This window comes from Amblyomma mixtum, chromosome 6 (assembly GCF_055824585.1).
Source record: "Amblyomma mixtum isolate Tamu chromosome 6, ASM5582458v1, whole genome shotgun sequence".
Lineage (NCBI taxonomy): Eukaryota > Metazoa > Arthropoda > Arachnida > Ixodida > Ixodidae > Amblyomma > Amblyomma mixtum.
The window spans coordinates 121,305,244-121,321,018 of NC_143017.1; the positions used below are offsets into that span (position 1 = coordinate 121,305,244).

Sequence of the window (15,775 nt, forward strand, 5' to 3'; positions counted from 1 at the left end):
AGACCTCATGTTTAAAAAAAATTAATGAATCATGGACATACACGCAGCGCGACAGGCTGTGGCGATGACTGCATTGTCTGAGGCATCGGTAAACAAAGCTTTGTTATCATGGCGGTGGTTCGAATCCTGCTCAAGGATGCTTTTTTCATCTGGATACTGTTGCCATGACAACGATACGACGCTACAGTTGGCTTTCCTCTGGCCGCTACAGGAGTAATTGGCACTGACGTCTGGATTAGCTGGACAGTGGTATATACAGGAAGTTTCCTACCCCTGGCATTATGGTCAAACAAAAACAAAATTAGTGTCTAATGTTGTTCTGCGATTTTCCCGCCAAAACTTTGGTTTGAACAGACACAATTGTCCTAAAGTCATCACATTCTAGAATGTTCCGAGTACCTTGCATTGTATTATCATATGGGAATATACTAATATGGTCTACTAATCAACCTTAATCCATTTTGGGGGTGGTCCTGCTTCATAAATTTTGGGGTGTCGGCCAATTTCCAAATTTTGGTGATCTTCACATTTAAAGCTTTGATGATGCCCTAAGATTGGTCCAAGGGTGGTCACGTGGTGTTGATGACGTCACAACCCTCTCAGTCGCATTCATAGGTCGTGGGGGAGTCCTCATAACCCCTCTGGCTCAGTGGTGCAGCGATGCGCCACTGCCCCCTCTGGCAGGCCACCGGTGGGGCTTGTGAGACCCGGGCTGCTCTTCCGGAATCCGGAGTTCCCGCAGGGCTCATGTGCCGAGCCACGTTGGGCAGGTGGCAATTGAATTGCATATGGCAACGGCGGGCAGTTTGCTTACAATCTGGTGGGCAGATTGCCACGTACCTTCCACGGCGGGCGTTATAATGGCGTCACAAGGTAACGTGACCTATCTTGACCTATTAGGCAATTTCGTAGCGAATTTCAAATTTCGCAGTGAGTTCTGATTGGTTAATTGGAGTGACGCGACCCTGACGATGTCATCTGGGAATTGACCAATGGGAGCATTTCGTTACGAAGAAGCCGGAAATTTCTTGTGAGAGGGCAGCCTACATGCTGCCTCATTAAGAAAGTTAAAGGTATGACGCAATAGCGTTTGGGATAACGCCCATATGTGCGGAATTGGTTATTCTCTGCATTCATAACCGTTGGGAGTCCTCGATCATACCACTCCTGGCGCAGCGGTTAAGCGATGCGCCACTGCCTTGCGATATGGCAACTGCTGCCTTGTGAGACCCCGGTTGCTCTTTCAGAGCAAACTCTCGCTACCAATAATTATTTGAACTGCCACCTGCCATGGTCGGCAGTTTGCTCACAATTCTGTGGACAAGTTGTGATGACGTCACAAGGTCACGGGAGCTGGTGGTGCACCTGGCACCTAAAAGCAGGGTAGCCGACGACGCCGAATTTTCTGCAGAACGGCGTTAAAAAAGGCGATGTCATGATCAGCGCCACATCGATGCCAGGTTGTGCGACATTAGTCTGCGGCAAGTATATCGCGCGTACGCCAAATAGGTCGGCACTCACATTTTCGACGTCGGTCGCATGCCCGCTATCGATCAGTTTAATCCCTTTTCCGTTGCTGTTACCGCAAGAATAGTCATCGCGCATCCGCATGGTCGGCAATCACACGAGGGATATGGGGAAGCTGGGGAAAGCGACCCGGCCCTGTTCCAGCTGGCCTCCTCAGTCGAAAAAAAACCATTGGAACCAATTGGACATTCCAAATGGAACCAAGTGGACATTTCCATTGGTTCCAATTGGATTTCCCAATTGGAACCAATTGGTTCCAGTGGTGTTTTTGGACACCCGACCAATTGGACCCAACTGGACTAGCCAATTGGACCCATTAGGCCAGACAGTTATTTCACCCAGAAAATATTCACAAAATATGGTATGTTCATTGAGAGAGGTAGCTAGATGTTTGTGAATAATACGCTCTAGAATCTTGGACAAATATTTCTACAACTGAACATATTATAATATGCAAAATTTGAGGACTGCAGGGAGATGTCGTGCCTAGTGCCAACCAACATTGTTCTACGGAATTGAGATTAACATGTTTTTATGGAAATCAAAGTCAACAGGCACAAATACATCACACGCAAGCAACATTCAGTCACTAGTAGCATATATTAGCTCAATATGTACATCCAGAGAACATACTTCTGCTCTAACTTATATACCCCATTTGTGAGGCTCTCATGCTGGGGCCAGTGACGCTTGCCCACTGAGCGCAGTTATTTAATTTAATTTCAGCTGCAGTGGTGGTGCAGATGATGAGTACAATATAGTAGGTTAAGCTGCTGATAGCTCTTATTATAGGAACCATATTGGTTCTACCTTGTCAAAAATGCAAACATTCATTTGAAAACTTGGGTGCAGTTGGGCGGTCCAATTGGATGTAATGGGTAAGACCAATTGGGCCCACCAATTGGAAACCCAAATGGTCCAATTCGATAGTCCAATTAGACCATTGGATAGTCCAATTGGACCATCCAATTGGAGTACCATTCCAATTGAAACCAGTTGGAAACTCAACTATAGTCCAATTGGAACCATTTGGAACCAGTTGGAAATCCAATTGGTTGCAATGGTTTTTTTTTGACTGGGTCAGGAAATGCCCGGAGCGTACGGCAGCGTTAGATGTTAAACGAATGTGCTGTTGTCTTTTTCCGTCTGTCTCTGGCTAAGGTATACAGTAAAGTCTCAGACAGGCTTTGTGGCAACCTCGGCTACCACAGCGACCTCAACAGGCACACGGTCACGTGCTATGGAGCCGGTGACGTGTCATCAAGTGACCATGAATCCGCGCGCGGAATTCGTCTGGATATGCTCCATGTGACAGCTTTCGCTTTAAATCGAAAAAGTGAGTCAGTGAATTGGCGAAAAGTAACGATATTTTATTGTGTAGCCTTTAACAACCGGCAGCAGCAAGCTACGTACCGAGCATGCTTTTCAGAACAACACTAGTTCCGTGACTGCCACTGGCAAATTTTCTGTCCTTTGGGGGACTCCTCTCAGTGTACCCCGCGGGGTACACTTCAACTATACTTGTCGGACATAAGCGTACTATGTCGATGTCAACCGAGCCAAGCTGCTGAGCTGGCAGAACACTTTTCAGCAGTGGTAGAAGTTATGAAGGCAGTGAATAGATGATAGCGGCTTAACGTTTTACCATGCAGCCTGTTCGGGAAGCATTAAGTAGGGAAGTCCAGCATCAAAAGCAAGAGCTGGTCTTGGCATGGTATGCTGAGCGGCATTACCTAGACGGGTGGCGAATCCTCTCCTGGTCTTTCTTAACATTTAGCTTGCACTGAAAATGAAAATGTTTTCTATTGTAGCAAACATGTTTTAAGCTTCCGGAAATGTAATTCTTATGACTGTCGTTTCCAGTTCGTGAATTTACACACATGATTTAATAACCTCAAAAATACTGAATTAGCGCGCGAGGCTAGGATAAAAAACAGACAAAAACTGGTACGTGTCGCGAGAACAGAATTGATCTGGCATTCTTGCTGGTTGCTCCCAGCGCAAGTATGACGACCAGTTCTCACCTCATGTATAGTATTGTAAAATAAACACTCGTTCTGGTGCCTTGGACACAACCTTCCTCTCAAAGGAAGGCGGTGAAAGCGCTTCTGAGATTCTTAAGGGACTCGGGGTTGTCTATAGTCCCGTCTATAATCTTTAAGTTTTCAGTGCGCGCCCTCTGTCCCCGTGACACAGTGGTCGCTGGACACTTAGAAAAGTCATTTCATTGCCGCTCTTTTTCCTTTTTTCCCCTTTGTTCCCCTCCCCAAGTGTAGGGTAGACAACTGGGCATCGCCTGGTTAACCTCCCTGCCTTTACGTCCATTTCTCTCCCTCTCTCTCTCGAGCCGCTGCACACATATGTGTGAAGTTTTAATGAGAAAGTTGTGGCGCTTGGAATATGATCCGCAAAATGGCGTAATTATTGGAGAATCAGCTTTCCCGCGCACTCTTCGATGCCATGTGCCACGCAGTTCGCAGGTTTTGTTGAGAGCAATGAACAAAACAACAACAAACACTGTGCAGGAACGCTACCGATGCGAACATCACACTACAGTAGGATACAACTTAAAAAAACAACAGTTGCTAACACTGGGCCGTGATCCGCGGCGTCTTGTATTACTCCACTGGCCAACCGCAACTGTAAACGAAATCAGCTTTTTAATGCTTGACTATATCAAGCAATCCACGTGTCAAAATCCTAGAGCTGATAATTTTTTTCTTGTGATAAGCTTCTTGTTTACGTAACAAGAAACGTTTAAGCAGCGGACTAATTTTTTGTCGCGTAGGAATTCTGTGCTCGGAGGCTGAATGCGGGCGGAGCTTCACTGCAGAATTAAGTTGTATCCGACTATAGTGAAGTATTCGATGTACAGTCTTTGTCAAAAGTAACCAGGCTGCACGTTTTACTTCTCAGTCGTATATTAAAGCTATTATGCTAGCCCTCAAGCTCTAAATCTTTGCATGGTAAGAAGAACCCTTACTCTCACCTTCAAATAACTTTTTAATCTTTAGGGAAGCCGTGAGGACTCAGTTATACGAATGAGAAGCAAACCATGAAGCCTGGTTACTTTTGACAAAGACTGTACCTTCGTGGGCATCAGCCAGACTACGCGTGCTATGGAGCCGTGGGAGGTTATCATGTTACTATATGGAAGGCTATAATGGAGTTATAAATTCGGAAGCACACCTGATTACCTTATGTGTTGGCGATAGCAGTAGAAGCTGTTGATGTCTTCACCGGAAGTGACTTCACCAGACTAGACGTGACGTCACTTTCAACTGATTGAAATTTTATTCTCTGGTGACGTCATTTTCTCCAGCCAATGGGAATTATCCGGTCTAGCGACGTCAATTCCTCCAACCAACGGGCGAATTTAGTAACCGGCGACGTTTTTTTTTTCCCGATGAGGCTTTCAATGCTATAGCATTAATAACTAACTTTAAAGAGAAATCGGAGGCCGCATTACAAGGCATACCACTTTCTAATTGTGGTGGCAGTCATTTTGCCATTTTATTACCTTAATTCACGTATAATTAGCAAGACAAGCTTTTTAGATCACGTCACTCGAAGTGGCAACATGATGGCCGCCATCACCTCATGAACCTGAAACGACGGACGGTGCCAGGATATTCATTGTGGGGTGACGCCAAGATTTGGGGGAGGGAGTTGGGGAGAGGCCAGTCGAACTTTCGGTGGGTAATAGACGTATCTGTGGCATGGCACTGCTCCTAATCGATATAAAACTAACACACCGAACAAAAAGCATCAGGCGCTTCGCAAAAAATTTTACGGTAGCGTGTTCCGGAAAATATTCAGGGTGGAGGCCGCCACCTTCTCTTTCTCTTGGCGTCGGCACTGCCTGAAGCTTAGCATTCTCGTAAAGCTTTCAAGTTCAAGGTGCTCAGAAGCGCAACAGTATTCTCTTCAAATGGATTTAAACGCTTCTTGAAGCAATGAGTAGTTAGCTTTGCATCTCTCTGTGCACAAGCATTGTTAACGGTATAGCATGGCACCAGATACCGGTATACGAGAGAGCCACACAATGCAAAACGTCTCCGCGCTTTACCCCCGTGACGCCTACTGCAGGACAAAGTTGTACAAAGGCTTCTCGATCTCCAGTCACATCATTTCCCCGCCTGACTGTCAGCCACGCACGACTACGCTTTCCTAACCTTAAACAGGGCAACGAACAGGGCAACGTCCTCACATGCATCGCGACGTCAGTTTTGAACCGCTGCGTTAAGTGAACAGCATCAGAATGGAGTGAGTCTTCCACGGCGCTAGCCTCTTAGGCGAAGGTTCAGGGCTAACGCATGTTCAACGTCGTCGTTAGGTCAGGTTACAAGCAAAATAAATGCTCTCCCCCCAACACACACACACACACACACACACACACACACACACACACACACACACACACACACACACACACACACACACACACACACACACACACACACACACACACACACACACACACACACACACACACACACACACACACACACACACACACACACACACACACACACACGCGCGCGCGCACGCACGCACGCACGCACGCACGCACGCACGCACGCGTCTCCGAAGAGTAGAAAACTGGACAGCTATTGTCGTAGCTCAGTTGGTAGAACACCAGACACGAAGTTCGGTCGTCGTGGTTTCGGATCCCACCGGAGGCATGTGGTTGTTTTTTCTTGTACGTTCAGATCACTCATTTTACAACCATAAAATGATTGATTTCCCATTGATTAACACCACAGTTTAAGCAAAACAGAAATATTCCGCGATGTTTTCCTTCGTTTCAGTGACTTGGCTTCCTTCATATGTTTATCTTGCAGAGGGTAGGCGCCTTGCCTCGTTTATTACTACATTAACTGATGTTAATTAGTATGGTTTCTAGCTCGAATAAAGTAGAGTGAGTGCTCATTTATTTGCATTCTTCTAATCGCATCAGGGTGCAGCAAAATACCGGGTTGAAGCGATTGTACACTCTAAACACAAATGCACCGATATGGGAGTAAATGGGGAGTAAGCTGACCTCTAGCGCACACCCTTTCCTTTCAGTTTAGGGTGTAGTACTATGTTACGAACGGGGAGAAAATCGAGCTCTTCGAAAACACTCGGTTTGTACTTTCAAACTGAAGTCACCGTTAAAAAGAATACCACACAAAGAGGACGAGACACAGCAAAGAAGAACGCTAACGCTTTGTCGTCCTTTTTCTGTGGTCTTCCTTTTAGTGATACCTTCAATTTCAAAGGATGAGTGACCAACTAGCCCAGCACCAAGTTCTACTGCGGCTTATGGAGTGAAGGACAAACTTACTTTGAGCAGATATGCAATGCCATTTTTAGTGATCTGCGACCGCAGTCCGGTTTTGGCCATTGCGTGCATGTACTGTTCCTGCGTTGCCGAGACCACACCTTTCTTCTGGCGTGAAAACTTCGTTGCCAAGGGAACGCGAACGCCACAAACTCGCCCAGTCGCTTTCTTTTGAAACCGTTCTTTGATGGGCTCAGTGAGGCTGGATAGAGAACGCTTCTCATTCTTGATGGAAAATTCTTTACTCTTGCCGCACATTTGGGTCTTGATGTTATGATCTAAGACGAAAGGCGAACGTTCTTTCATCACATGATAAATTGGTTCATATGACAGATATGGCTGCTGCGACGTTTGAATGCAAAAGCAGCAATTTGAAATCTCTTCTGTCTGGTTTCCTTTTTTTTAGCGATACGCGATCAATGGCCTTAAAGTGTGAACTCTGGATAGTAAACAGTCCATATAATCCGGCTCCCAGCTTTGGTGAAAGAATAAGTAATTCTTAGCCTGCATCATTTGATGACGTAATACACAAAGCTGTCGTCAAGGCGTCTGTCTACTTTGCACATCTCTTTGCCTAAAGAAAATAAAGTATTAGAAAAATGCTGCGTTAACTTTCTGAACAGTTTTCTTTGCAGCTCCTTTTTCTTGCGCCTCAGGCATTCTGGCGTATTATTTATTATTTTTGTTTCATTTTCTTTGCACAGGATTTATTCTGCCGTCGGTCGTCCTTTATTGCGCCAGAGCAGTTCGAGCTTTTCTTGCTATCTGTGTTCGCATTCCGTGGAGTGCTAACGTGCGATGCAGAACTACGCGCTTGCGGCTGCTTGAAATTCCTGGCAAGCTGCACATTAGCTCAGAGAGATTTCGTGACTGTGTATTGGAATGTGTTATGCTTTGACGGTGCGAACGCGCCCATTTGACGCTTACGTAAGCGCTGCGAAACGGGCTCTGAGTGTCTGGAAGCTTTTCAGAACCTTCGCAAATTGCAGTGCTGTCAAGTTCAGTGCGGACGTTGTACAGCCAACGCTTCAGCGTAGCGCATCCTCTTGTGATAACATCACACAACGACCCGCAAGCGGGAATTAACTTATGTCTGTTGTGTGGAGAGGGAGAATATCCACCGTTTCTCTAAAAGTACGAACCGTCGCAAGACTGACTGGCAGTTGTTGATTCGGGAGGTCCGGTGTCTACAAGGCGTGGCGCAAGAGAGGGTCGATGCGTGCTCTACCGTTCTCTCCTGCCAGCAAAGCAAGTGCGCTAAGCGTCTCAGCGGTATAAGGCAGTCCAGTAAACATGCCCGGCTTTCAAGGCGCAGAACATTGGACAGTGAAAGCAGCATGCCTTTCAAGGAAGCGCTAACGTTCACGGGCAGCGCACGCACATGACGATTCGCTACCGTTGTCTGCATGGTCGGCAGTACACGCTATGTCCGTCGGTTCATCCGCTGGTGTACGTAAGAGATCTACAAAGAGTGTTGGTATATGGCACACAGTTAACAAGTGCGAGCCTAGTTCACCGCGGCCGTCAGCTCCTCATGTCGATCGTGGCCCTTATCACCAGCGAGCCGTCGCGCATGTAGTCCCCGAGTCTGTCGACCGCCATGAAGGCCGAGAATCCGCAGGCATGCTCGTTGCGCATCGCCTTCGGCTTGTGGAAGGCCTCAAGCGGACACCGCGCGTGCGTCGGGTCTACCGTTTTGGACAGGTCCGCCCGCCCGCTCGCCGTGTCGACGATGGCTAGCGTGATGACGTGGGGAAAGGGCCACTTCAGCACACCGTCGTGCCTGCCCTTCCAGATGGTGAAGTAGATGCCCAGAACACTCTGGTCATCGTTGCTAGCCAGACTCTGCAGTGGCGTCGTCACTCTGTTGAGGACAAGGCTTATCCTCAAGGCGTATCCCTGGTTCCCTGTGTAGAAGATCGGGCTCTCGACCTTCGAGAAACCGCCGTTCTTGAGCAGGTTCATCTTAGCCGGAGCGTCCTTTAGCTCCCACAGGTATTCGGAGACGAGTGCGTTGTTCCGTACAGCCACGGAGGCCACGTGACTGGCGTACTCCTTGAGGAACACGCGGAAGCGCACTCGAATGGCGCCGTCGCGGACGTAGCCGCCGTTCAGTAGCGCCGCGTGGCTTGCCATGCGGCTTTCGCCGCAGCTCCATTCGGCCAGTTCCTGGGTAGGCTTTTGAAGCGCAATGTCTGGGCAGCCGGACGCCGCGAACGTCGTGTGCACGATGTCCGCCGAGGAGTCGTCCTTCTGGTCGGCAATGACCATTTCGTACTTGTGCGTGAAGGGCCACTCGAGCACGTCGTCGTAGGCACCCCGTGTGAAGACTACGTACAGGCCAACGTATCCAGGCGCTTTCTCCGGGTACAGACGCAACATCACCCGGTAGCCTCCATTAGTCAGGTAGAACTTGTCACTGTCTACGAACTGGGCGTTGCCCAGCTTTGCCTGGACCACCTTTTGCTTGATATCCGGGACTAGCCAGTCGTACTCTGCGACTACGCTGTCATCACGGAACACAAGCCTAGCCATATTGGGTGGCTCGATTTCCTCCATGTAGACGACAACCTTGACCAGAAGGCTCCCATAGCGGATGTACTTTCGATTATAAACTTCGTCATAAGAGATGGCACTCGAAGATCCGCACGCGTCGTTGCGACCGAAAGGCCTCCAAAAGGACCCTACGCAAGCCTCGTTCTTAATGTATGGGTTGTTTGGGTCTACGGCTACCACTACGTCGTTACCCCTCTTGCCGTGCTGCTGATCGATGACGATGAGGTCGAACCGCTTCACGAAGGGCCACTGCGCCAGCGAGTCGTAGCCGCCTTCCAGCAACGTGAGGAAGACACCGATGCTGCCGTTGGTGTAGTTCTGAAACTTGAGTTGCATCTGCATAAGGTATCCTTGGTGCCTCGTGTAGAAGCGCTCGCTAAGTAGGTTCGAAGGCCTGCCCGAAGTAGCCAAAGCAATCTTTCTTTCTACGTTGGGCACCTTCCAGACGTACTCGGCCACTAGGTGACGATCTTTCACCGACACGGAAGCGAAGTTTGGCATCTGGTCGAGGATCGCCGTGAAGCGGAGGAGGATTTTGCCGTCCTTCTTGAAGTTACTCCTCTCGAGGGCACTGAACGAGACGAGTTTGCGGAAGCCACACGGAGTGTTGGGCTGGTACTGCGGCTTGGTGAACGCACTGAGCGGGCACACGCCAGATGTAGGATCGATGACTCCTTTGCGGTCGGCGGTGAGGAAGCCGGCCGACTGATCCACTATGGACAGTTCGAAGCTGTATGAGAGTGGCCACTCCAGCGAGTCGTCAAACTCTCCAGGGACGACGACGGCGAACAGTCCCAGGTGTTCGTCCTCCGGATGGAACGTCAGCTGAAGCACCATTAGGTAGCTCTCGCTGTTTATGTAAAAGAGGTCGCTGGTCAGAGGCTGCAGCTCTCCCTTACGGGCTTGTTTTAACTTGGAGTCAACGTCGTCGACTGCCCACTGGAACTCAGAGACGAGCTGGTGCCCTCGCATGTAGGCCTTGGCCCTCTTGGGAATCGCGCCCTTGTCCTCGAGGAATATGCTCAGTCGCACCAGGAGGCTGTCGTCTGCCACGTATCCAAGCAGTTTGCTGTGGGGTATTAGGAAAGATTTCCCGCAGCCTTCGACGCCGTCGGTCCTGCGCTCGGTGGGTCGCTGGAACTGCTTTCTCAGCCGGCAGATGGCCGTCATCGGGTTCATGGAGACGTGGGCGTCTTGTCCCGAGCCCGACGGGTCGACCACGGTGATGTTGAAGCGGTACTGGAAGGGCCATTCGAGCGCGTCGTCGTAGCGGCCGCGCAGGATGGTGAACCAGACGCCCATGTAGGGGATCCCGTTGGCCGGGTTGATGCGGCCGAAGGAGAGGCCGAGACGCACCCGGTAGCCGGGTTTGCCCGTGTAGAAGTCGGGACCGGCCAGGTTGACACCGTGCATGGCGGACGAACGCTGCAGTAGCGCGTACATGTCGTGCACACGCCATTCGTACTGGGACAGGTAGGTGCCATTGGTGGTCTCCTTCACCTGCGAGTACCGGTCAGGGTCCCCTGCGAAGAAAGGAAGACAATCAACTTGGCCAATGTCTCATAGTTGTAAACGCTGTGTATCCTGGCGATAAACACTTCTCCAGCTCTGCAGCTGCAGGCCGCGCTGAAACATAGGTGGTGCCTGACGTTATGGGATTATGAAGCACTGCCGCCGTATATCTAGTGTCCTAAAGCTCTACCGAATCCGGAGAGAGAAATAAACGTCTTTTAAATCTTTTAAGCCAAATGAATATTGCACTGGTGATATTAAGAGCGTCTTTAGCACTCCTCCTTTTTCTTGTGTTCGAATTTGAACGTTACGCTCGGAAAAAAAAAAAAATTTTGTTTTAAATGGAAACTTTAATCCGAAAAGAAGTGATACGCACAAACACTGTTTGAACCTAAGCTACAAAGCTAGTGGTCGGTTCAATACAAAAATTACTTGCAGCTCAGCCACAGAGCGCGTGATATACACAATAGTGCAGGTTACAAAAAACACGCTGCAAAAAACCAAGAATGAGATAGGAGACTGCAAGAAGAATGCAAAGAATACAAAATAAAAAAAAACACAAAAATAAAGAAAAAATACACAGAATACAAAGAAAAAACATACCAAAACCAAGCACCATGAAAAATGAGGTGTCAAGAATTCACAAAACAAGAGTTTCAGGCAAAATTTGATTAGACTTGTAATGCAGTTTACAAGTCATTTTAAAATTTCTGGCTACTTTTACCTCGATGGGCAATCCGTTCCATATTTTTGCTCCATTGAACTCTATCCGGCGTTTACCGTATACATTGCTACATTTTGGAAGGTTAAATTTACACTTGGATGCTTGTCTTGTATTACGGGAAGGTAGGGCAAAAAGGCTTAACGGAAGGGGAGAGCTAGTGTTTATTATGCTGTTTATCAAGAGTGAGATTTTATAGTTAAGAATTTATTTGTAATATACTTCAGGCCCAGTTATGGGCCCTGGCAGGGGGGCGTCAACAGCCTCTAATGTGGAAATATAATGCAGTAATTTTCCCCTGTACTGTACCGTTATCTTCGGTCCTGGACACGGCAGCAAATGCCCTGCAAAACTCGGCGGCAAAGTGGTTGAGGAGGACGGAATTCTAATTATTGGCGTAGATGCCCTATCACACCATGCTAAAAGTGGTAATGGCAATTTTCAGTTATCCCTAAAATATTACGGGGGGGGGGGGGGGGGTGCATTTTTCCCCAGTACAAGTCACGCAAACAAACGATACAAATAACAGATTTTTGCTAACATAGAATGCGCTAGTATATATGCTCTATTTTAGTAATTTTAGTATAACTGCGAGCATGCTCACATGCCCCTCAATTGTCAGAAATCTTGGGCAAGAATTCGGACGCAAGACAAATTTATCCCACGGATCAACACAGTGTATATACTGTAGCTCTAGCTACTTCCTCTCCTGATCACACACAAAGAAAGGTTGCAGTTAGTGCGAAGGCTGTGTAGAAACGTTTATCTTTGGAGATCGAGCGGCCGTGGTCTTTGAAGCCTTACCTGTAGTGGAAGTGGCGAAAAGGAGAATGCACAGCCATAGCGCCGGGAGCCATGGTAACGCACCTGCGAGGAAAAAGGCAGTGCAGTGGTGAGTTAATGACATCAGCACCGCCTGTTATGGGTGCTCGTGTTAGGAGCTCTACGAGAGTCGAATCATCGTGTACGGCCTATTACTAATACGCGAAAAACTCTAGCATTCGACATCCTTGAGGTGCTTGCGCGTCACAGCACCTATTGAAGCCGGGCCCGTCGATTTCTGTGGCTGCGGTTTGCATACAGTAAGGTCAGTGACCGGACACTTTATATGGGTCGGCCTCTTTATTGAATAGCTGCACAGATTCGAATGAAGTAATCGAGAAGTGCTGACGCACTACGTAGGCTAAATTGTACAGAGAGAGGGCAGGAAGATGGGACTCTTGGTAACGCAAAACAAAGTAAACGTGGGTTGAGGGGGAGCCTCATTCCACAAGCCAACGTTTCGACAAGCTCCCTGCCAATCCTTTTTCACGTAGGCTAAACGCGGGGTGCAAAATTTTCAATGGCGGACGTTGACTGGTTAAAATGTGTGCACGGTGACCCGCTTAACTTGATGCAAGGGTAAAAACAAAAGAAACCAGGTACACTCGGTGGGCTTAGAATTGAAGCAGTGTTTCTGACGGTCGCCGAGTGCAAGTTCGATGCGCTTAGTTACTGACATAATAATCAACTTTCCAACTGCTGAGGATATCCAAAACGTTTAAACAAAAAAGCTGCAAAATGTGAAAACATCAAAATTTTTAGGCGCATAATTTTCGTAATAGGAGCGTTGCTGCGAAAATGGTTTCGGCGCGCGTCAATATAGCACGGGAAGCGTGGAAGACCCGTAACAGGAAGGCGCGTTTTGAACACCGCGTACTACATGCCTCTGCTGGCCTTGGGCGCGGCGTGCTCTGAGTTGTCGCGGCATTTTGTTGAAAGGTTAGCGTTTTTGAAAAGTTGGTAGGTTAGAATTGGCAGGTTGGTAGAATTGGAGAAGTTAGAAGAGCCGTAGAAGTGGGAAAAGATGAAGTTGAATTAGGTTAGAAAAGTTGGCAGGTTGGAAAAGGTTCGGTCTTTGGAAGAGTTGGCCGGCTGGGTGAGTTGGCTGGAGAAGATGACAAGGTTGAAAATTCAGCGTAGCCGTAGCGGGTAGACACATGCGCAAGCGTCCGAAGTTGTGTTCTTTGGGGGGGGGGGGGGGGGGGGGGGGGGTGTTTGGTTATTCTGCTAGAGTTTCTCGCGCTTCTTCCAGAGCACGCACACAAAAAAAATACCTTCAGTATATAAGACTAGCTTTTCAAAAGTCGCGGCATATGCGGTTTCTTTCCACCCTCTACAACTCGCTAATGGCAACTTCTGAGCATCCCAGCGCCTTCAATGTTGAATTGTCCACTTGGAATATTTATTAAGGTGAGTTGGTAGCAGAATATTCTTCAGCTCGCTCTGCACGATCGCCATCACAGCACAAATTTCATTCTGACAACATGTACCAATTCCTTTTTTTTTCAACCGTGTGTGTTTACGGTACGAGGGACGCCCTATACAGTACAGTCTTCCTTGCTTCCACAAATCGTTCGATTAATTGATTGTACTTGCCAGAGCAGTGCTCTGGGCTGTGAAGCAGGCCGTAGCTGAGGTCTTCGGGTTAATTTAGACCATCTGCGATTCTTCAACGAGCAATGAAAGCTCAACATATGGACGTTCTATTCGTGGCACTGCAACGCATCCACTAAATACCACGGTAGTTTACTTCCGCAAATCGACCCACGCAATAAAAGCAGAGTGGCTTCTCCTTGACGTCCTAAGCTAAGCCATTCTTTTGGCTACTTCCCATGAAATCACGCACTGTCCCCGTTCATCTGCAGCGCTCACAGCTGTGGCAGGCAGGCGCCTCGGAGCACCGTTGCCGCAGCCGGCCAATCGACGAGACGCAGCCAAAGAAAACGGCAGACCGCGATCGTGCATTATCGGGCCTTCCTGGAGTCGTTAAGGAGCCACCGCTCTCACTGCTCCTTAGCAAACGCGGTCATCCGTCACTGTCTGCCGCCGTGTCAAGGGGGCTACGGCCGTCGATCGGCAGCGCCGTCAGCAACCGTGCATCAGGCGCGATCGCCCGCTGCGCACTTCAGGCTACGGCGTGTTTCGGGAAAGCGGTCGACGGTGCGCTGGGCCCTTGAAGGCTTCCGTCGCCCATCCATCGCTTCCCACAGCTCTATCGAGCACCATATCAGGCGTCAGTGCGCACACGCAGCGGCCATTGTGGGCAAAACAGGCTATAAGCTTCCAATGGTACAGTTCTTTGTATTTTTAATTTTTTTTTTCACTTCTTCAGACGTCCCCATTCTACAGGCATGCAGACCATGGGTCTTAACACAGAAGACCTGGCATATCTGCAGCGTCGCACGAAAGGGGCTTCAGCAGACGGCGTTTATAGACCTAGCTAAGCCAACGCTAAGGCCCGTGCATTCCGCAAGCACAGACGAAATAGTCACAAAGCAATATGGAATGGATCTTGACAGAGGCCTGTGCTTTCCTGCATGTCATTTGCGCTATATGCAAATTTCTGGACATGCAGTTAGAAACGAGAATAGAAACTTTGGAAGACAGATAACCCTATAGCGTTCAGAAAATTAAACACAGCTGCTCTTAACGACCAACACGCACGTCCAACCAGCTTGATCACATCCATGTCTTCCTATGGCACTAGTTGTTCGTATATAGTTCAAAGACCGCTGGGAGCTCGATCGACGTGACGTGAATGTCGCACATCGCTGAGACCGCCCCGCATTCTTGAACCTCCGTGGCGACAGTCGCGACAAGGACACTGTGCGCGCGCTTCAAATGAAGCTCCTCAAGACTTCAGCACGCTCTCTTGCATTCCTTACTACAAGAACGTTCATACGGGCACGGCCGCCGACCGCCATAGCCTCGATCTCGGAACGTGTCTCTCCTCTTTTCTCCTCTGCCCTTTACACCGTGTGCTGTTTTCGCATTCACCATTTTTTCTTCGCAGTCCGGCGTCAGCAGCCAAGACTCGGCGGACGTCGTTTTTGCCCCAGCCACTTGTGCGAGCTCACGCAGTAATTCCCCGCATTTGCATACAGACGCCGGCTCCAGACGCATTCCACAGGGAACGCCGTTAGACGGCGCGGTTTCGCGTACGCGCCGCGCAGCGGTAATGAATACCGGCTCTCGACAGCTGGGATGATTCATGACGATCGTCCTCGCACTTCCCGTCGTTTTCTTTCCTTCGTCGTTTCCTTTCTTCACGGGCCGTTTTGTCCCGGCCTGGCAGGAAGTAGAGCGCGAAA

At 48.8% G+C, this 15,775-nt stretch overlaps 1 protein-coding gene across 1 annotated transcript in view; it reads right to left on the reverse strand.

Moving 5' to 3' along the window:
* Nucleotides 1-6,806: 6,806 nt before the first annotated feature.
* The window catches only part of LOC149340221 (uncharacterized), a 47,097-nt gene continuing 38,128 nt past the window's right edge, over nt 6,807-15,775 (reverse strand). The window contains exons 3-4 of the mRNA XM_089549005.1: nt 12,447-12,509; nt 6,807-10,932 (exon numbers count right to left, since the gene is read on the reverse strand). Of these exons, the coding sequence (XP_089405131.1) occupies nt 8,378-10,932; nt 12,447-12,509 (2,618 nt within the window). The 3' untranslated portion in view covers nt 6,807-8,377. The remainder of the gene's footprint in view (nt 10,933-12,446; nt 12,510-15,775) is intronic.